Here is a 22,810-nt window from a genome sequence, read left to right as displayed (position 1 = left end):
GATCTTGTCAGAAACTCAGGAGCAAACAGATAATTTCATCAGACTTATACGAAATGATTAAACCAGTGGGAACTCATCTGCCAAGGTTGTATGGATTACCGAAGGTACACAAGCCGGGTATCCCATTGAGACCAATTTTAGATATATATGACTTTCCATAACATACTAAAGCTAAGTGGTTGATAAATATATTGAAACCTTTCAGTGACAAACTTGTAAAATAGTGTTACGGGTGTATTCAAATTTGTTGACAAAATCAAAAACTCAAATGCTATGGAGCAGTCGACGATGTCTTTGGATGTAACACCATTATTCACAAACGTTCCAGTAGTAGAGGCTATATAATATGCATGTGAACAACTTGGAGAAAATGAGACCGAAACTGAAACTCCGATTAATGTTGCAAAAGTTATTACTGAAATACACCATGAATTTGAATTTTGAGTTTAACGGAGAAACCTATAGACAAATGGAGGGAGTTGAAATGGGTTCACTATTGGGTCCCACACTAGCTGACATTTTTCAAGCCAAACTAGGAAATGGTCCACTCAAAAATTCACATTTTACTGTCGATATATGGATGACACGTTCATCCTCTGTGTTATGATTTTATGTCCGGCTTTTACCACGTGATCTATCCACCAATCGAAATACGACTTATACAATCTTAACACTAAGCCAAACCAATGACGTTCAACCGGTATGAGCAGCCTAGCGTCCTTATTGGTCCTATGTCCTCCTAGCCCGTCCGCTTGGATCCAGAACACAATACCAGCTTCTGCAATATGAATCCAATCATTTATTTCAGACATACTCGGTTTGTATATCAACCAGACAGACCACAACGTACCATAAAATAAAAAATAACATTTGTACAATATTTGGCCAGATGTGGCTGTGAGCGTGGGAGGCAGTAGTCAATAAAATGAACATTGCTTAAGAACCGTAAGTCGTACAATAATAAATTACAGGTCAAAATAAAGCTTATAATAAGAGGAATATAAATATACATAATCTAATTATTGAATAGTTATACAATAAGAATATTTATAGAATATTTGTCCATTAATAGTCCACGGAAGTTACCCGTAGTTCAATCTTCGCTCGGATATAACACTCTGTAAAGATAGTACATCACAACTAGAGGTTATCAGGCAATTTAATGAAGTAGAACCAGCTATTAAGTTTACATATGAGGAAGAAAGTGAAGGTAGAATAACCTTTCGGAACGTTCTCTTAACCAAGAGAGCTGACGGATTTATAAGAAAGAATTTAAACAGAAAAAATACCTGGACAGGTTACTACACACATTTCCTTAGCTTTGTACCTCTACAGTACAGAGAAACTTGATATAGTTGAGAAAGAGCTAAACGCCTTGCTTAATGCACTTAGGGGTAACTGATACCCCAGAAAATTTATGAATGAGTATACGATCACGAGGGTCCGAATAGGCGAGATACAAACAGCGAATAAGAAATCCCTTTTCATGGACCTAAAATTCAGAGGTGATGCAGCTAGCGAAACATTAGTCCACAGATTACGCAGAACAACTTAACAGTCATTCACCGTCGGAGAAATAGGACCAGTGTTTTATACACACCCAATGGTGATACCGAGGCTAAAAAGACGAGTTACCTAGAATGACCACTTCATTTTTGTATTTATCAGTTCCACTGCTCTTGTAGAGCAAGTTATATTGGTTGGAGTTCTAGGAATTTACATTTTCGTTCCCGCGAACACTTCCCAGTATGGCTAAACAAAGGTCTAGTGAAGAAGGTGAGTGGTTCGATAATGTCCCATTTAGACCAAATTGGCTATAGTGTCAGCACAAGCCAATCTTTTTCAATGACTTATTGGGTCAGTCATTTTTTGCCAAAGCCTGTCAGACTGTTTTTCAAATGGCGGGAACAGTAGCCATTCAGATTACGAAACTGAAGCTGTGTACAAAAGAAATATCTTCAACCGATCCTCCCCCCTCTTGGCCAAACTCAGGGCCAATTAATCAATAGTAGTCATAATTTGACTAACGTACTTACAACCTCTCTTAAACAAATATAATTGTGATCAGAAATCTCCATACTGAAATATAATTTTCTTTTTTGACATGTGGTAGTGAAAGCACCATGTGATTGTTCATTGCGCGTGGACAGACAGGCACTCAGCCTAGTGACTATTAAATTTGTACAAGCCACCCAGCTTCTTGTACCTTACAAACTGAAAATGATTTTATCGACTTGAAAAACAAAACAAGAACAACAAATTTATTTTATGTACTTATTACTTAATTCGGATGGAAAAACAGAATTTTATATTTTATGAAAAATAAACCCAAACGAAATAATTTATTACCATAACATAGAAATGATATATTGAATCGGTACACAACAACAGTACCAATTATAATGCACATCAAAGTTTATACATGTTATCTGTAAATTTATCTGAATTTAAGCAGTAGATATAGGTTTCCCATTTTCATGAAGATTTAAATCCCTTTCAACCAGCATTGCAGTTGTTTGATGCATAAATGGACGTTGTTCATAGAAATTGTTTATTGTTCGCTCTTTAGCTTCTGGCCATTCGTTTAAAGCGCTGAGTAAAAATTGCATAAGAAGTGTGTGAAATTAAAGAAGAAAAGACCATTTATACTAGTATAAAACTAAGACTAATGTTAAACCTGAGAGCAACAAAAAGACATAGGTTCAAGTTTTCACAGTTCACAAGATCACAAAACCACGAAATGAATAATGAAGGAAAGATGTTTTAAAAAATGATATCAGTTAACACAGCATGAAGATTATTAAAGAGTGACTATATCAGCATCACTGTAGTACAGTCTAAGATACTACTTATAACCTTCGATAACATTCTTATTATCTTGAGAACAGAATAGACAAAGTTTGTACTTTTCTATACGACTCATACCAACAGTTAGCGTATTCCTTAACTGTAGATATAATGAGATGAAGTCAACTTTTTCAATATTTATGTCTTAATTTGTTTAAATACCCAGATATATATAGTAACGTTTAGACTTTAAAAAAGAACAAAGGACCGAAAGTCGATTTCACTTGGATTCTGAAAAAAATATATTAGATATATACTCCTATAATCGATAGATTCTAAATTTAATTCCAACCATGAATTGCGGATAGTAAATGAATTTTGAAATCAAATGAATGTCAAAAACACCTTAGTGATTTATTTAATTGTAGTTGAAGTTCAATAACCAAGTGCATATTTGTTCTGTGTTCTCACATATATATGCTGTGTAGAATATCGATAGATATGAGCAATATTAAGCACCTTAATTTAGAAAACTGACATTTTATTATTAGTTGTGAAATCCCCAAATAACCCGATATAAACAGATTCCGAAAGTTTACAGAACATGTTTACAAAACTAAAGAAACAAGGCGAACCTTGTATTTTTAGGGCCTAATTCCCACAAAGATTAGGAACATGATAAACCAGCTGTCTATCTTCAGTTTTAAATAACCTTTTAACTAGAACTGCGTTTATATGTCTTAGGATATTCTTAATCACTTTAGGTGGAATACAAAAAGATTTTTGGGAAATTTATTAAGAAATAACATTAAGTGGATTATTAGTTAAGAAAATTATACAAAATATACCCAAATTACCGATATATGGTGCGAGTGTACTTCATACGACCCTGACTGTTTAAAAATTCAAAAATGTGACCCAACGCAGGTAAATGACGGGAAACAATACAGATTAGACACCACCTAAGAATAAGAAAACAGTAAGACCCTCGTCAAAAAGATTATTTACATTAAATACTTTTAAAGAATTATTTAGACCAACAGTGAGAGTCAATCAAGAAATGAAGAATATTATTGGAGGAGCGGAAAAATATTAAATAATTTACGTTACGTTTCTTAAATTTTCTACATTACAAACTATTCTTAGAAATTAAGGAAAAGTTAGTCATCCTTCTATGACTTGTGAATAACCTAGTGGGAAAACGAGAACGGTTTGATCAACTTTATTGGAAAATATTGTCTTCATTTAAAATATATCCCCATAATTACTTTACTTATTGTCCATTCAGAATATAACTACTATGTATTTGCAACTATCAAAAAAGGGAACGGATAACTCAACAACTGATTAATTGTTACAAACTCTTGACCCAAAACCTTTTTAATTTCGCCTCATTCTCAACAAATTGTCTTTAAATTTTACTCACCAAACACAAAATAATCGATACTGTATTCACTGAAATATCAACTAACTAATATTTAACTGCTTCCAGGTTTTCAGTGGTGGTCTACCTTAAATCGACTCATGAACCCAAATATTAATATCTAAGTGCTTGAAATGTCCTCTGAAAAATTAGGTGAATAAGACTAACAAATCTATCGATAAAACACTATAAAAGCTACCTGACATCAGGGTTGCAATGATAATTAGTCTAGAAGACAGCAATCACAAAGTACTCGCGCCCAGTTAACGAGCAGTATTCCTAAACTCACGAGTGTTACGATGTGGCATTTTTATTCTGAGGAGCAAAATAAAAACCATATGACTAGCCCTTGATATTTGACTAATGAACCAACACGGGCCTCCAAGAAACCGAGAAAAACAGATGCTACTGACACTGTGTACTGTAAATTAAGAACCTTATGGTATTTATTTAACCTCCATCACGCCTAGCAATCATATTTTACTCCCAATTGTCAAATGAGGAAGAAACTGACTCGAAATGAATAGTTAAGTAGTATCACCAGCAAAACACAGAATACGAATTATCCATTCAATAAAACACTTTGTTATATATAAACAAAAGAGAGGAAAATATGTTTGTATTTATTTGTTCACATAATTTCACGAGTTGTCAGGATAAATATAAGCAGAGCCAAGCTTTGTTATGTTATCAATGACGATAAAGTTACGCTTTCTCTTCATAATGCCCAATACTTAGTAGACTATGTATATTGTAGCATTCATGTTTCTACACGTTTATAACTGTTTCGTTGATGAAGAACAATTATGGTATATACTGATTTAGCTGAAAAATCATTTCCAACCATGTATTAGGTGGAAAAAATAACAGTATTAAAGTACTTATTCCAGTAATTTGTTGTATGGTAGATTATCCTATGGCTAAACACACAGAACAAACTTTTGAGAAAACTACAAAATAAAGCAGGAACGAACAATAATCGTTACATTTGAAAAAATTGCTTACTGTACTCGTATCTCAGCATTTTTCTGTTTAGATAACTGTAATAATTCATCAATTTTGCATAAGTTATTAACATTTATTGGTTCAGAGTCGACAACGTGGCGTAAAGTTAATTCACGTTGTACATGTGACATCTTATTCCACAGTTGAGTCAAACTTTGTATTTCAGTAACATTTGAACAAAGATCAGATGAAGTAAGTAATTTTTGCATACTGTCACATTCTGAAAGTAACTCGTCAGCATCGAACCTTATGAGACAGTAAATTACAAGAATTAAACGAAATATTTCAATCCGTTACAATATGTTCAGTAAGAACTTGATGGTTGAAAGATGAAAATTTATAAATGATTGTGCAACAGTATCATATACATATTAAAGGCCACACCACATTAGAACATGATGAGAATTGTGAAACTTTAGCAAAATGATATCAAATAAAATAATTCAAACATAAACATACCCGTCAAGAGATTAAATCGAAACAAACCATACACATAGGTAAACAATGGCACTGAAACTCACAATCAAGAATATTCATCAAGCTATTAACAAGTATGACAATCAGGATAATATGTAGCACTGGTGCGACATCACATAGATTACTAAGAATCTTGTGCAAAGCAGAGGGGGGAAGTAACCCCTACCATGTGGCTGTAAGAAATGACAATGTGAAGGCATTTGGTTGGAGCAGTATGTAAAGCACGTGAGTGGGTCTCTTCATTGTATCATCATTTCAATTTCTGACTGGGTTATGCAAGTTAGTTGATTAATAGACTTAAAAATTGGAATCTCATGAGATAGCTTAGATATTCTGCACATACTTACAGTAATCAGTGACAAGGTACGATTGTTAAACCAAGACATGAAAGCGACAAGTGTACTAACTGATTAATAGTTCAGAGTTATTAAAATTTCTATACGGGATTCACAGTAAGTACAGTAAATAAATTCATCCAGGCGGCTCTAGATCATCTTATCTCTGAAGCTTTTACACTGAAGAATGTAGTTTCTCACATCAGGAAATTCTATATCGCTTTTGTTCTTCTTGCAGGAAGATCCAATATTTGGATGTACTCTACTAAAGATGTTCAAATCCTCATGTTTACTGGTCTTTTGAAAAATGATAACCGTATTATTTATACGAATTTAAAATTTTTTGAGCTTATTCAGTACCAGCTGGTAGCTCAATTTCCATTTTTACTAAACGGATATTGATTAATATAAAACTAGGAAAATATCCTTTTACAACTGCATCTGCATACAAATTTCATTGTTAAGCATAAAATAAGTATTTATTGTTTAGACATTTTGTTTAACCGAATTAGTTTTCATTTTATAAATTAATTACATATCTAGTCGGTAAATTCTGTGATCGGAATATTTATAAACGAAATATGACTTTGAAATAAGAACAGATCCTTTTTTAATTCATTTTTTTTACTTTGCTTATGAATTCAAATAAGCTTTTCACATTAAACTAGGAAACGATGTTATGTTTCTAACGGTTTAGCCAACTATTATTTTGTTAAATGATAACAGTGAGATATAAGTGAATAAGTTTTAAAGGTATATCCAATTTATGAACCTTTAACTACTCATATTATGTATGCGTTTTAGAGTGTTTAAGTGTATCATAAGTTGATTTGAAATGTGCAGTTATTTTTCTCGTAATTTTTGTATTTCAGTCAGCTAGCTCTCTACTATTCCTGTTATGCTATCAAAAACACCTAATTTTGGATTTCTGTTCAGATAAATTATCAACAAATCCATTACTGATACAAAGAAACAGTAGTAAGGGATCAGAGATGAATCTATCACAATTGTGTAATACCACCTGAACTGCTCTTGTGAGGGCAGTTACATAGGCCACATTTAAGAAGCATTATTTCTCCGCAGTTGCAAACCTGTACTGATTTGGACGATAAAATAAATTATTAAATCAACAAATGACAGTATTCTTTTCATCTGGTAAGTAATGAAGACTACACCACAGCAAAGGGCAACTCCCTCAGTTTAACACAAGGTTCCATATAATTTACTAAAGTGTACAACCAGATTATGGCCTCTCTATACGGTGGAATCACTTAGCAAAACCTGATCTATATCTATAATGACATATTCGTCCTGTTTCCTCACTTCCACCATGGGATTATTTTACTGATGATCGGATTGGTTAGCTTGACTGCATATGCTGAAATTTAAACTATTTGAAAAACTTTAGGCATTTTGAAAATGGACTATATGAAGAATGTTGGATCATTAATAATCTTGAATCATACTTCACAAAGTTATTACATGGATGGAATTCAGGAGAAATTTTTCAGTAAACCTAGTAACAAAATTTGTAGAACCCTCTGCATATATCAGCTAGTGTCTTAAGTGTTTACGTTATACTAACAGTGATCGTTTATTGCAGTCGGAACAGAATCATTATGGTAAGATAAAGGTTCAGAAGAAGCGAGAACGAAAGATATAACTCTGAGAGTTCCACTTGGTGTAGTAAATAGGTAATAAGTTATATCTATCACATACGGGTTAATTATAATAACCGCTTCACATAGGGCTTTAAGTGCAGTGGATGTAAACTCGGTGAATAATTGATAGGAACTTGAGTCTCTAAACTTGTGGACAACGAACAATAAAAACTATTGCTTTGGGTTGTGTGTAAATATATAAATATATGATCGAGGAAGTTATGGTGGAAACTTGTGTAAAATATAGTAAAAAAACGTTTACAGATGAGTTATAAACTGTCTTACTTTGGTATCCATGGGGGTAAACCTGGACTATGCATCCAAGCATCCAACTGATGTTTCGGGTTAAGTACATCGGAACCTAGTTGACTTGTTAAAAATTCCAACCAAGTATTTGAATTAAGTGATTTTCCAGAAAACTGTTTCACATAGGCTTTTAACCAATTCAGCATAGATTCTAAATAAGGTTTGCACAAAGAATGGTTTTTTAACATTTTGTACTATAAAAAGTTGCTCATTACATAAAATCTCCTTCAATATGTAAAATGTCATTACCTAATCAATTAAAGTGAATCTGATTGACCAAGTTTGCACCATTGTAAAAGGGGATAAAGATCTCTGAATTAATTAAAGACATTTCAGAAAAGAATTATATATTGTACCAAAATATAATACTGAATAAAGCCATCAATAATAATAATAATAATAATAATAATCAATAATAATAATAATAATAATAATATATTATTTTTCTGGTATCATTTCCCAGAGATACAAAATCATATTAATAATAATATCAAATAGATAACTAAATTATTAGTAGAAGGACAACATAACATTAACAGAATATCTGGGAGGAAAGCAATAGATTATTGTTTAAAGTAGAAAGATGTTGCGCGATAATCTGGAAGGCAATAAATAGAAACGACAAAGAAAGGATTCAATTCTGGGAAGCGGAAAACTTACAATGAGTGAAATATGAGAGTAAAATTTGCAATTATGAACAAGGCGCTAATAGGTAAAAACAAAAAAATAAAGAGAAACTTTTACAGAAGTTACGTTCCTAGGGTACTCTTGAATGAGAGGGCATGCATTAGAACAACCATCAAAAGAGTGGATATCAATAAAAGGGAGTATCAGTAAACATAAATCGCACAAGAGCGTGCACAGCAAAAACAATTTAATAACCTAAAAATGTAACGATAACATCGAAGGGTAACAAAAATTCGGCTTACCTTTTCCGTATAAAGTCTCTAAGTAGTACAGTAAAAGAGATCCTTTTTCATATGGAATTCGACTATAAGCTTCGTCTGGATCAATACCTTCCAAGTCTACAATCAGCTTTGTCATTGGATCCGATGGGCCAAGTTTTTTGATCTGTTAATTTTGAAGAACCAAATAAGTCAGATTTTAGTTGTTAGTGTTTCCTAATCTGACTACTAAATGCAGTGTAACTCAATAACTTAGTGTACATCTGTGTATCAATCATAATCATCTAACTTAATGATATATTAGCTTAAACTCGTGGTTCAATAAATAAAAGTTGTAAAAGCCACTAGGCTACAGACCTATCAAAAGTTGTTAGTGTATATAGAAACCTTGTTTCCTACTTTCACATGTGCACTTGATAACCACAAAATCGACAGAAGTGCACTAATGCACATATGTTCAAAGATTCTCCTTGAACTTTATGACGAGTAGTTTAGGACAAGCAATCAGTATCTGCAGTGAGATTTTATCAAAAACCTATCCACCAACTTTACTCTAACCCTCTTGAAGTATCTTAAATGATTAACACGCTCATTTATTTCACTTTCAATAGCCAAATTACACGTTAAGGACACACCAAGAAACAGCATTTGTATTTGGAAGGTATGAAATGCATTAGAGTACAAGGTGTACATGGTGTACAAAAGATTGAATGTTGCTGTAGATTCGTCTAAAAGAACTGTACCTGCTGGATACTTTATGTTTATCCAGGCGCATATTATCAGTTCGTAAAGTAGGGAATAGAACGTCACATGTAAATGTATGTCTAAAAATGAGCATCTTCTCAAAGAAACATATTTGTCTGATACATTCTAATCCTTTGATAAAGTTAGATAAAGAGAGAAAAATATTTGCAGGACAAGATGAATTCAATATATTTCAAGACTTCTAATCAGCTGCATACGGCCTAAATTTATAATAGAAATATCATAAAAAGTGTTCCTACATACTATAATCAATCAAATTTAGTTCGAAACAATTTAAGAAACAAGAGGAATCAACATATTTAACATAATAGTTAAGATTGATTAGCATATTTGTGCTGAAAATAAAATCACAAAAAGGGGAGAAATCGGGGTAAAGTTGTAAGTGATGATAACGAGATAATGTAACAGACAAGCGTTAAAATAATATAATTGCCTTACGTATTTGTTATGGTCATCAGAAAAATAATAATAAATCTTGATTATCCATATAATTACAGATGTTCTTACTCAAAATCAACAACGCATTTCTATAGATAGTGAGGCGCTACATTTAAATTGGGAAACGTAGCAATTTAATAATATTGATGTATCTTAGTAAACAAGCGTAAGTCTGTATATTCGGTTTTAAGAATGTTTAGTCACCGAAACGGAAGACGGTACAGCGGGGTTCAAACCCCTGACCTAGTGGCTAAAAGTTATGCACTGTAACCATTGAACTACAGGTTTGCTTAGCTAGAATGAACCACATACTAGAATCCGACTGTTTTGCAGTTTTATAGGCCAATCCCACATCACAGGTAGAAATTAGACACCACAGACCGAAAAAGGATAACGGTACATATTCTGGTGGCATAAAGTTTGGTGTGAAATTAAAACTTTACGGTTACCTAAACTGAAAATTCTTGACCTGGCTAGAAAACGAACTGAATGTGCACTACTGAATTGTTCTATCAAACTCCATAAAGCTCTAGCAGAAGGAAATTTTCGCAGATGGGATTTATAAAGATTGTGATTTTGCAGAGTTTGGCTTTTAGACGAGGCTTTTTACGGATGATGAAAATCCGTAGGAGAGGAAAGGGTGAGGAATAACTTTACAACAGCCCTTCAACTATTCATTTCGACGATGAAGAAGGTAAATTCGCATTAGGTTATAATCGGCTTGAAAAACGCTTCAGAGATGCCAAACGATTGAACTTATCAGTGAAAATTGACTATATATAAACCCAAAAGTGTAATAGTATTTTGAACACCACATTAGCTGCTTTCGGTTTTAAGTTTTTCATTGTCTAGCTAACGTGGCGATCATAAGAAAAGAAGTTTGTAGTCAGTACAGCTCAATTAAGCCACAGAAACATTCACGACCGATTTACCACCACAAGGGGGAAAGCCAAGGTTACAAATCTCACCATACAAGTAGATGAAAATGATTGCCAAGTGTTGCATAAGTATTAGCTGGTAATAACGACTGGTTGCTCATTATCCTCCACTAAAATTTATGACCTAGTGATGGCGGTAAAGATATCTGCCAAAGAATACTTCATTAAACAAACAAAAGAAAAAAATCCAAAAACAATAGCTTTGTTGATTGCATTAATGAAATTCGTGGGCTGTGGAACATAAAGGGAGACAACGGAAACAAAAACATTCGAACAGTAATTTTAAGTTGGTAAAAAATTTAGCGTTTTACGGATCGTCAAAGTAATACTACTTGCTCCATAAAATGAAGTGGTAAATAAAGGTTCAAAAATCCCCTCGTTTAATTAATGGGGTTTAGTTAAATTAATACACCTTACTTCTTCCAACAGTTCCTTGTAGCCTAAACTTAAATGAAGGTGCCTCATATGCGACCCATGAATACGTTCTTCAATTAAGCGTTCCAAATACACAGTATGTCCTTCGTTTAACCAAAAATCCTCCCAATTCGAATTTGTTACTAAATTACCAGTCCATGAATGAGCGATCTCATGAGCGATTACGTTAGCTAACGATCGATCACCAGCCTGAAATATATAAGCCGCAAAGGGATGATGTATTAAACATAAAGAAAATACAAAGAATCGCTACTGAAATAAATGTATAATTGTAGTATATGAATTAGCATAAAACAAGAGAAATTAGCCCAATTACTACAATCAAATCTGAATATAACAGTACTGTCCTTTGGAGGAAAACCACGCTTTTTTAAAGGTAACGATTTCCACAGGTAAACAAGAAATAGATCCTTATGAATAGATCTTTTAAGTTATTATTCAATATTAATAACGATTTTCACTGATAAGTGGAGTAGAGAAAATATTAAAATAGGCTGCTATTTTCATTTTCTAAAACAACATACGTCATCATCCGACAACTTTCAAGCCGATAAATTGGAATTGTTCGCCAAGTCCATCCTTTTATGAAAAAGTTACTATTAAAATTACTATAGACATGACTATAGGTCCAATTTTATGATCTCCACATAAATTTGTATTTTTTGATAGGTGAGTTTCGTTTAAATCTTGAAAAAGTAAACTGCATTGCTGAAGATTATTCTCCCAAAATTATACATTACTATACAAGTTTAACATGAACTGTACCATGAAGTAACAACAATCAGTAACTTTTTCAAATGTTCTCCATCAAACCATTACCGTTCAACTCTACCTTATCTACACTGGCGTTCATAGAAGCTTTCACCTATCCTCAGTGACTAATCTTTTTGTGTATTCAAGGGTTGCCGACAGCGATGTTTCACAAACAGCCTCAAAATGACTAAGTCAAAATATAGCAAGTATGACATATGCATACCCTTGTATTCACGTTTTCACGATCAGTGGATGGAAATAAGACCAGAAAACAATGATATTATTATAAGTGTATTCACAAGGTGTCTTTCATTAACTTCTTAAGTCTATTAGTCCATTCAATTGGTTGGTAGTCTATTTATATCATTTAAATTATTTTGATGGTTGCCTATTTTAGTCAACTTTGGTAGATGTGACATCCTGACGAATGTGACGGGTTTAGTGTTTCTTATATTGACTGTTATAATTAGGGAAAAACGGTTTTATTTCAGATTTTACGTGGTATCAGAAAGATAGAATAGAGCCAGTAGAGTTTGTGTACTTAAATTAAGAAAGTTTGTTTGAAACATGAATATTTATATGCTTATATTTTTTCACGTCTTTTTTGACTTCACAAGTGATTACCCAAATCGTTTTTAAAGGAAATCTGACGATTGGATAGAAAATGTTATCCTTATTATCCACTATTTAATAACGACCATGTATGCATTATATATTTCTAGAATAAATCATAACTGGTCAAAATACGACTGGAGAGTTAGTTTGTCGAAATGACAAATTTCTAAAATGTAATGTTAAAAAAACCAGCTTGTAGTATGAATCAACATAAAATTTATATCCAACAGCAGAACACACCAATAAAGTTGGTGAAACAAATGTTAAACATGGATTTTCCATTCCACCATAGGGGAATGTTGGTGGTAGCACCAAGATATCATATATATCCCACACATAAGGTCCACAGATATTTTCAGCTGCTAAAATCATTTGTTCTGTTTCACTGAATTCATAAGCTGCTTCATCAACTATACTGGGTTCAGCCCATACAGACGAACGTGGACCAATTTTTCTACAAAACACAATTTAGAAATATTACAAGAATTAACTCTCTTTAAGGGATAAAACTAAAAATAAAGTACCGTAAATTACTATAAGATAATCCAAACTAAGGTTAGTGGTAATATACAGAAACTATTTGTACACATGCTATCTACAGACTAAACAGTATTTCGAGAACCATTAAAACTTGTTTGAATAAAATGATAGCATAAAACTAATCTGTGTTCGGTCTAACTAGATTTACGCAGACAGTTTTCGTGATATAATATTGAAATAACATGTATAAAGGTGAACTAAACTGATTTAATTACTCTTACAACTAAACGATGATAAAGATACACAAGAAAATGTTAGAATTGCAACAGCAGTACATTCATAGTAATTCTTAAATACGTCGCTTCATATAACCAAGAATGAAATGATGCAATACACACAGGCTTCCATGTTATGTAGCCGCGAGCTTACCTGCTAGCTAGATCCCCACAAGCAATAGCGATCAGATAGCTGGGGATCGGAACACTTTGTTTGAAGTGGTAAGTAAGGTGGTTATCGTCGGTCAAAAACGGCTCTGCAATTCGTTTGGCACCCATGATGACAACGGTTTCCTTTGGAGCAGTTACCTTTTATCAATGATAAGACATATTTCAGTAAAAAAAATACTCGTTAATTAAGTGTCTATTTGTGTGCAACTGAATCCTGATACAGCAATATCATTATGAGAAAAATGATGTAACTGTACCTCGCAAAAGATGTAATTTATTTTTGAAGGTCAAAATCAACTTCAACAGACCTAGAGGAATGCGACACTTTTAAACTTCATGTTAAACAAACTCGTTTTACTTGTTTAAATAATAGAACTTAATAACCAAGTTTGAGCTCATTTACCAGACTTTGAAATTTATTCTCTGTACTATTACGCCAAACTACAGTATATGGAACAGGAAATGGCCCGTGGTATCTGGACTTTTTAAATCAGAATAATTACCAGGTTGAAAACTTCTAAGTAAGAGAAAAGATTTTTATAGTTTACTATCGTATTTTTAAAGCTTAGATGATTCAGAAATAAATCTTGATATGTTCTGAAGAAATATATCCGACACATCTAGCACTAATTTTTCGGTTCAAGTCACAAAATTTAACCAGCATTAACACAAAATAACACCATTTATTCATGAATACTTGTATTCAAGTAATGGACAGTAGTTACAACCTGCAAATTTTTAATATTTAAAATACGGCTGTAACTATAAAATTCATTATATAAGTGAATGGGTAGTTTTAGGTGTAAATATTTTGGAAACCAATTCACAAGTAAAAGTAGGAATTAAAATAAGATAACTAGGAATACGATCAAAACATCTAGACGTTTTAGAATCCTACATATCAAAAATGAAATGATGTATAAGTTATGATTGATAAATAAACAAATTAGTATATATTGCGTAAATATGTTATATGATCTTCCCTGTTGCAAAAAAGTCATATAATTGGTGATTTTTACACAAGATTTGCTACACTTTCGGAAGCGTTCTTCATCCGATGTATATATCGTCACTTAAGAATATATTTCACTAGCTATTCTATACTCAATATTAAGCTGAACCATTTTTGCCGCTTTTAAATAAGCTATTTTAAGTGACGTTGCAGGAAAGGTTATCTGATATTAAAATGAAGCACTCACTCTAAAATAAGTTCAACTCAACAACACCACCAAGTAAAAGTACTACAACTCACACTGAACGTTTTTAAGGCATATAAAACTAAAGGAGATCCTAAAAAGACTACAAAATTAACAACAAAACGCTAAGACTTTCGAATTCAGTAGTAGAATACGGAAATAGTACTTGAAAATTACAAGTCATTTAAAGATAAAAGCGTAAGTTGTACACGAAAACGATGTACAGATCAACTAATGTAGTAATGATCTATCTCGTAAACCGTGGCAAGTTGAGGTTGAGAGCTAATTTTGGATTCATAGCTTTATCGAAAACTGAAAATTATGACACCAAAACTTAGTTAAGGATGTGTCATCTACTTTACCTTAGCTTCGAAAGGAAACTTTGAAGTTGGAGTATCCTGACAAGGTAGAAGACTACGAGCATGAATAGCTTGACACTGACTGAACATGAACGGTTGACGTCGATCAGCAGTAAGCTGTGGTCCTAGCCACTGGAGAGCAGAAGAATCTGGAGAAGTTTCGTAGTCGATTTTGACATCGTACCTATGAGAAATGGAATAAATTGAGAGTCACATCCAAGACTCACTCATACATGAGAAATAATAGCACTTCAAACAAGATTTAAGCTATTTACAAAAACAATACAACTTACAGATTACGTAGAAGCTTTTACACTAAGCTACCAGCTTTATGAATGGTACAGAAGGTAAATTTTCCTAGCTGGTAAGTCACACTTATTTCCACAAACAACAATAGACCCATTTTAATCTCTTATGTTTTTCGGTTATGGTGGAATAACCAGTATTTTGGTCACCACGGTTGGTTTTGTACTTGTGATGAGTTTGATGGGTATTTCAGTGAAATTGCGTGAGTATCCATTTTTTAAAAGAAAGGCCGTTTAGTAATTTTTCTTTGTACGGTAGATGGGCTGGCAATATGGCTTCGCTATTTCGGATACGGTTGGTTTGCATACAACTAAGTTCAAGAGTTACGGGTTCGTTGCAATTGAAACTACGGACAAGCGGGTTCCCAAACACTTGAAGCACTAGGTTTCTCTTACTGAATTTAATTATTGGTGCATCTATAAATAGCAGTTTAGTTAATTTCTTTTCTGGCGCGAATTCTATGCCAAAATATCAACTAACGAAAAATTTATAACAGACAAGAAAATAAGCTACAAACTACCACTTCTAGATCCACTTCGAATTTATTTTTACCTATTTGAGGCTGTATTTGGTATTATTTCTAAACAAGACCCAAAAGCTTGGACAGTAATGGGTTTTAAATGCCATTTCACTGGTTCCGAATTTACGTGCACTGAATGAATCTTTAGGTTCCTTGTATCAAGAAGCTGAAATTTCAAAACACGAAAACTCAACTCAATAATTACATAACACATTTTAAGGGATTTAAATTCATCAAAGAAAATTAATGTGCTATTTTGTTGTTATTCGAGATAAAACCATGACATTGAAGAATGTATTTCACAAAACAACATAGGAGCAGTATAAGGCTGACAAATAATAATGCACGTAATGATAAGAAAGAAAACAATACACAAACGTGCAAGAAAGGCTTAGTAAATTTTTATTTTCAATCTTCATTTTATCACGAGTATCGAATCCCCGATCGTTACTACTTCAAGTCATTTAACAAAATCTCGAGTCATTATTTGCCAGAATCCACCTCAGTCATTAATAATAATAATGATAACCATGGACTTATTCAATAGTATCTGTTTAGTGATATATAAAATTCTCATCACACGATATTTCAACAAATTTCTTCACGAAAAAAATAAGTAAGTACATACATATACACGCGAGATAAGAAATTTAGAATTAAGTGAAATATTTCTAATAAAATAAGAACCTATTCAAATGTGAGTTAGCAATATGTTCATGAATATAAACTTTTCATCAGGTTAACTCTTACAACCTGTTCTTATTTTTTTATTTAAACACGTAAATATTGGTACAAGGAGGAATCGAATACATATGTGCCACACTTCATCATTCGATTTGTGTGAAGGCTTGGATACTGTCCGGGTGCCCAGACCGAAGCAGGTAGTTTTCTTAGGGGGCCACTTCCCGAGCCTTCGACCTAGATGTTTAATCCACAAGGCAGTGGATTAATGCTAGGAGATACAGTCCCATAGTAGCCGGTGACCAACAATAGGTTTATACGCCATTTGTTCCCTCAGGATCCTGGAGCCCATATGCAGTATTGGTTTGAAATTAGGGTTTTCCAAATGCCCCAGGTGAACCCTCCATATCCACCAACCCGGTTAAAGCGCCAGACCTGTTCGTCGTATAGTATGTGTTAGGTACGGTCTTTTAAAGCTTTTGTACTTTGTCTGCATGAGTGGATCCTAATGTATCTGCGTCTCTTCCTATCAAAAAATATACAAGGATGAAGATGTAAATGGAGTGTGTGGTTAGCATCTGATGGAATAATACTTGGCAGTCGTTTCCAAGACTTCAGATTTTTATCCACAACCATATTAGCAATAATATTAAAGGATTCACGGTCTTCAGCACTCAATGCAACAAAGCAGAATATTTTCTTAAAAGCCCAGGAAATAGTGGGAGACAATGAATTATAATAGGAAACATACAAGAATTTACATATCGTAAAAGTAAATATTAGGTAATATAGAAAGCATGTAGCCTCTTTACACAATAAGCCAGACGGACAATTTTCTGCTGTATTATTAAAACTAGAGAACACGAGAGATCAGAGGAAAAACTTTCACTAAGTTAAATGACCTGTGACATTGTTTTCAGACTATCGTTCAACGAGCAACAAGAACCGATTCATACCAAAGGATTTTGAAGAAGAAACTGGTATACACACAGTGAGACCATTTTGCATACTTAATAAGTGCCTGTTGTATATGAAGAATAGTGAAGAAAAAATGAGAAAGGAAAAGAAGAGAAAGAACAGTACCTTATGGCAGAACACACTTTCCATCAGGCACAACATACTATTCTCTTTCAAAGTAAGAACATAGTTAATTGGTTATTCAGCTGTGGCGCATATATATCTGGTGCCCCCTTGTACCAATGCTTATGTGTTCAAATAAATAAAATAAATAATCAGCTGTTATTTGTTAACGCTGAAAAATTCGCCTACTAATAGTGGTCTTGGAACAGAGTTAAAGGTAGAAGTATAGTGTAGAAATGAGCATCGAACATACTTCCCACCTTCTTTCAAACTGAATGCTATATTATGATGCGGCACAGCAGCATCTAAGGTATTTCTTTTGTATTTGTAAGCAAACGGATCAATATGCTTTTTTAATCCCAGCCAATTATAATCATCTTCCACTTCATATCACGAATTTACAATCTTTGATTTTAAGCTCTTTTTACAATCAGTGAACAAGGCTTAACACACATAGTGACAGCAACGTATTGATAAATAATGCCAGAATTGCTTTGATCTTGTGGGACAGTCAACAGACGAATGTCTGTAACAGATACATGCACAACAATGTCTATCAGTACAAATTACATTGTCGCTGAGAAGTGCCAGCAACACCGGCGAAATGATAGTAATTTTATGAAATTAGGCGTAAATATATAACAGAAAAGACACTAAATCACAAAGCATAGGGTTATTAAGTACGCTGGAAGAAATACCCAATACTCGGTGAATATTATGGCTAGAAAACAGAATTTAAAGATAACTCAGGGGAAATCGCTTCGAACCATAAATAGATAGCTGATCTAACTTGCTTTTCTTGACGTAAGTCTGCCAGTCAATCAAAAAATGGTGAGTCTGTTTGCCTTAAGTAAACGTTCTAGAATTTTTGACAAATAGATATTATTCATAAATAATTTAGAAGAGACATACAATGTTTGGATTAAGGCTGTCTGGGCAAACTTTTTTCAAGAAGATATTGACTGAACCACTGATAGTTTGTGCATTAAAATTTATTTTCCAATCAATTTCCAATTTATCCGTTGTATAAACGCTTGGATCAGAATAAGAAGAATGATTCCGAGTTTCTACCATTCTAGGAACTAAAATGTAAAAATGTATGACTTAGGTATAAATACGTAATTATACTATAAGATGAATAGGAAAACTAAGCACATTCGAATAATCAGTCATACACTACTGGAAAATCGCTCTGTTGAAGAACACAAGCATAGTTTTGGAATTTACATGAGTAGCAAACTTGCTAATAAGTACGTACACAGAAAATAAGACAGCAATACACATAATCAGTCATAAACAACGTAAGTCAAAGAAAATATGCATCCGTATAGGTTGTCACATATCATCTCATTCATTAACGCAAAGCCTGGAACAGATGTACGAGATAACACTAATCATATTCATAAGAGATGGGTCGAACTAATGGTAGCGTATATGATAAGGAAAGTGACTAAACACTGCTCTTTCTAAACCCTTTCTCTTATATTTAGATTCATATCAGAAATGGAATAAGTCCCTCTCCATTTCTTCTTATTTTGTTAACTTCTTACCATTCATACTGTGAAGTATGGGAACGTGGACCGAGAATCATTCGTACTGAGTCCCATGCTGATGCTCAGTGACAAAAGACAAACCAGAAAAGGAATTAAAAGCATGACATAATATTAAAACTTGAGATCTATAGGATAAACAACGAACGTATTGATCCATTCCTTCCCATTTTGGGGTGTGCAACGTGAGGTTTGAAACCACTGATCCCGATTATTGAGAGTACCCTGATCAGAGTTGGGACCTCTTTACAACCCTTGGACTGACAGTCGACGATTATGTGGACTAATAACACATGTTCGGGTGCCCCAAGATTCATCTGAACTTAATTCTTCAACAGTCAGCGTTCAATGGACAGTGGCCAGGTGGTTAAAGTACTCTATTTTTATCCATTAAAGTAGGAACTTAGCTCAAATAACTTTTTCTGAGCCGCTGAGTAGTGTCATTAGGCTGTGGTGTGTCACTGCTGTGTAGCTTAAGATTGACTACAGAAAATTGTACTGAATAAATCACATTGTTGTGGTGTTTGTTTATTTATTTATTTATTTTAACACATAGACATTGGTACAAGGAGGCACCAAATACATATGCGCCACACTTCATCATTCGATTTGTGTGAGGGCTGTGATACTGCTCGGGTGCCCAAACCGAAGCAGGTGGTTTTCTTAGGGGGCCACTCCCCGAGCCTTTGACCTAAAGGTCTAACCCACAAGGCAGTGGAGCATCGTGAGTAGATGCAGTCCCATGGAAGCCGGTGACCAACAATTGATTTATACCCTATTTGTTCCCGCAGGATACTGGAGCCCATGTGCACCATTGGTTTGGAATCCGGTTAAAGCGCCGGACATTCGCTTTTCGTCCTCTCATTTTCGTAAACAACACCCCCGAAACGAGAAGGCAGTGAGTAGGACTTCCCTGGCAGAGGCTATATACGCGTGGCCATGTGGTGTTTGTATGAACTAATGACTCCTTTGTACTTGATGACTGTCTGATTTCGAATTCCAAATGTAACACGTTCATTTGTGGTCAACTAGTTGTGTTTGGTCTAAACTGTGCTATTTTGAGGATTCCTAGTTCATGTAATAATTCAAATACTTCTAATCATCACATTGGTGTCGATATGGGGTCTGTGCTGGAACAGTTGAACATATATTCGAATTTGGATGCTTTTGAGGGCTATATGGAAAGGTTCGAAATCTGGACTGTAACCAAGGAAGATTTTGAGGACGTTAATATTGTGGCATTTTTCCTTACATTTATCGGGAGAGAAGCCTAAAGTTAAACAAAAACTTTGGCATTTCCAGAAAAGTCTATTTCACTTCCATATGCAACTCTCAAAGGGGTTCTAATACTAAACCATATAAAGTGTACAAATTCCGAATGTGGTAAAGGATAAATTTCATAAAATGATTCGTTAGGATATCAAGAATTCTACTACATTATTGAGTCATCCCAACCCGATACGTATTCAGACAAAAATTCATTGAGGAGTTACGAATCAGGTCACGAAGATGAGTACAAGTTTGGAAACTCTTTGTTCTATTGCAAATTTCATTCATGTGTATTTCGTAATGGTAAATGCTTTAAATATGATAAGATAGGATACATTCAGGTAGTTTGTAATACTACTGTTCATTTCGCTGCAAGTAATGCTAAACTTTGTATTTCCGATCCTATTAAGTTGAGTGCTTCTAATGATCATTTATCTTGATCCACGAATTCAAAAAACTGTATAAACACAAACCAGTCCAAAATTAAATGGAACTCAGAACCACTGAGACAAAAACTTCTAGTCAATCAACTTATCACATTTCTCATGTTATTTTATCAGATGTCATTTGTCCTAATGATTCACATATTTGTGATGAAATTTATACAATCTAGATCATGCAGTCTGTGTCCAATACAAAATCTAACAAATATACATTGCAACTACAGAGAAGACGTTCAATCGATTAAAGAAACTTAGGTTCTAATTTAAGCTGTGACGGTTGGTGTTTGTATAAACTAATGATTTTTCCGTACTTGATCCTCCTCCTGATTTCGAATTTCAAATACAACACGTCCGTTCGTGCTCACCTAGTTCTTCTTGGTATAAATTGCACTATTTCTGGGATTTCTAGTTCGTATAATATTTCTACGTATCACAACTGCTAATCATAGAAACACGTACAGTTCATCCTAGGTATTAACGCAGAAAATTACACATAACCAAGACACACAAAATATCGTAGTTAGGGTGAGTTACAGCTTTAGTAATGAGCAAAAAGAGCTTTACTATTAAGGTGTTTAATTGCTCTAGTGAGTAATGGATCATTTATGCAACGGCATTCTTAATGAAAAAATTACTATACCACTGACTCACATTAAATGACCTCTGAATAACTACTTACTCCAAGAAATACGTTTTGTAGGTATTAGTTAAAGACTAACCTCTAATGATAAAAAATATGTTGCAAAGTCGTCGTTTGCTCGTTGCTGTAAACAAAGTGTGACAGAGTTCCACTGCATTTTAATTCTGAAGAGCACAAGGACCTCTTCTATTACCAAAAATATTTTAATAAGTTGCGTTAAGCAACTATAATGGATGTCAATCAACTTGAGTTGCGACACTCCAGAAAGTTAACTGGGAACATAGATCACAATCTTTTGTCCATTAAGACTATCTATCATTAACCTCTTAGAGATACTAATATATGTCAATCCGTTCTACAGATATACAAATCTCGCTCACCATAGTGCGCCAAAAGCCCGCAATGTTTGCTAGCCAGTCTTGTCATAGGAAATAAAATCAAATGATTTAAGATAGCACGCATTAACCCTTTAGTATGCTCTAAACCCAACAAGATGAGTTGTATTTCAGCTAAAACTTACGTAAGACGATCAATATGTACACTTGACCTTTACTTTCAAAACGGTTCGAACGGTCGTGAACAGAATGATTTAAATGGTTCTGGATGTAATAAAAGAAGCTCCCACATAACGGGCTACCTTATCTGGTAGCAATCAATCACTGATGCCTCCAGGGAAGAACCTAGGTAATCTTAACGATAAAAGAGAAAGGAAAGACTAGCAAATCATAGTGGGATACTGTACTTAGTCCTTAAGAATATATCAAGTTTTCACTTAAAGAACTCCTTGTAAGTGGCTTGGACTAGCTCAATTGGCAGAGAGTACATATATTTAACTACTCTTAAGGAGTAGAAGGTGTGCCTTTAGTTCGTCCTGTTATACTGTTTCCCTAGTTTCTGAGTGCTAATCCTAAGGTTTGTGTTAGGATTAAAATTAAGTATGTGTTTAAGGGGATGTTCATTAGTGTTCAGGGTGCTATACATCATTAGAAGGTCACCT

At 33.8% G+C, this 22,810-nt stretch overlaps 1 protein-coding gene across 1 annotated transcript; it reads right to left on the bottom strand.

Moving 5' to 3' along the window:
* Positions 1 to 886: 886 nt before the first annotated feature.
* LTA4H (Leukotriene A-4 hydrolase) lies at positions 887 to 22,412 on the bottom strand. The gene is made up of 10 exons (XM_051213167.1): positions 22,334 to 22,412; positions 22,194 to 22,292; positions 15,328 to 18,993; positions 13,753 to 13,907; positions 13,084 to 13,297; positions 8,924 to 11,664; positions 7,974 to 8,145; positions 5,216 to 5,461; positions 3,645 to 3,749; positions 887 to 2,592 (listed from the first exon to the last, which is right to left on the bottom strand). The coding sequence occupies exons 6-10, from the start codon at positions 9,036 to 9,038 to the stop codon at positions 2,448 to 2,450; spliced, it is 783 nt and encodes a 260-aa protein (XP_051069119.1). The 5' UTR covers positions 9,039 to 11,664; positions 13,084 to 13,297; positions 13,753 to 13,907; positions 15,328 to 18,993; positions 22,194 to 22,292; positions 22,334 to 22,412; the 3' UTR covers positions 887 to 2,447.
* Positions 22,413 to 22,810: the final 398 nt, after the last annotated feature.

This window comes from Schistosoma haematobium, chromosome 3 (assembly GCF_000699445.3).
Source record: "Schistosoma haematobium chromosome 3, whole genome shotgun sequence".
NCBI lineage: Eukaryota > Metazoa > Platyhelminthes > Trematoda > Strigeidida > Schistosomatidae > Schistosoma > Schistosoma haematobium.
This window is presented reverse-complemented; position numbering and strand designations above follow the sequence as displayed.

Excerpts from the sequence above, each read along its gene's own strand:
- LTA4H (XM_051213167.1), bottom strand. The coding sequence starts at position 9,038 with ATGACAAAGCTGATTGTAGACTTGGAAGGTATTGATCCAGACGAAGCT. Across the intron at positions 8,146-8,923 it reads AGAGACTTTATACGGAAAAG|AATCTATGCTGAATTGGTTA; the intron begins GTAAGCCGAATT and ends AACCTTATTTAG. Across the intron at positions 2,593-3,644 it reads TACACTCGCACCATATATCG|CGCTTTAAACGAATGGCCAG; the intron begins GTAATTTGGGTA and ends ATTTTTACTCAG.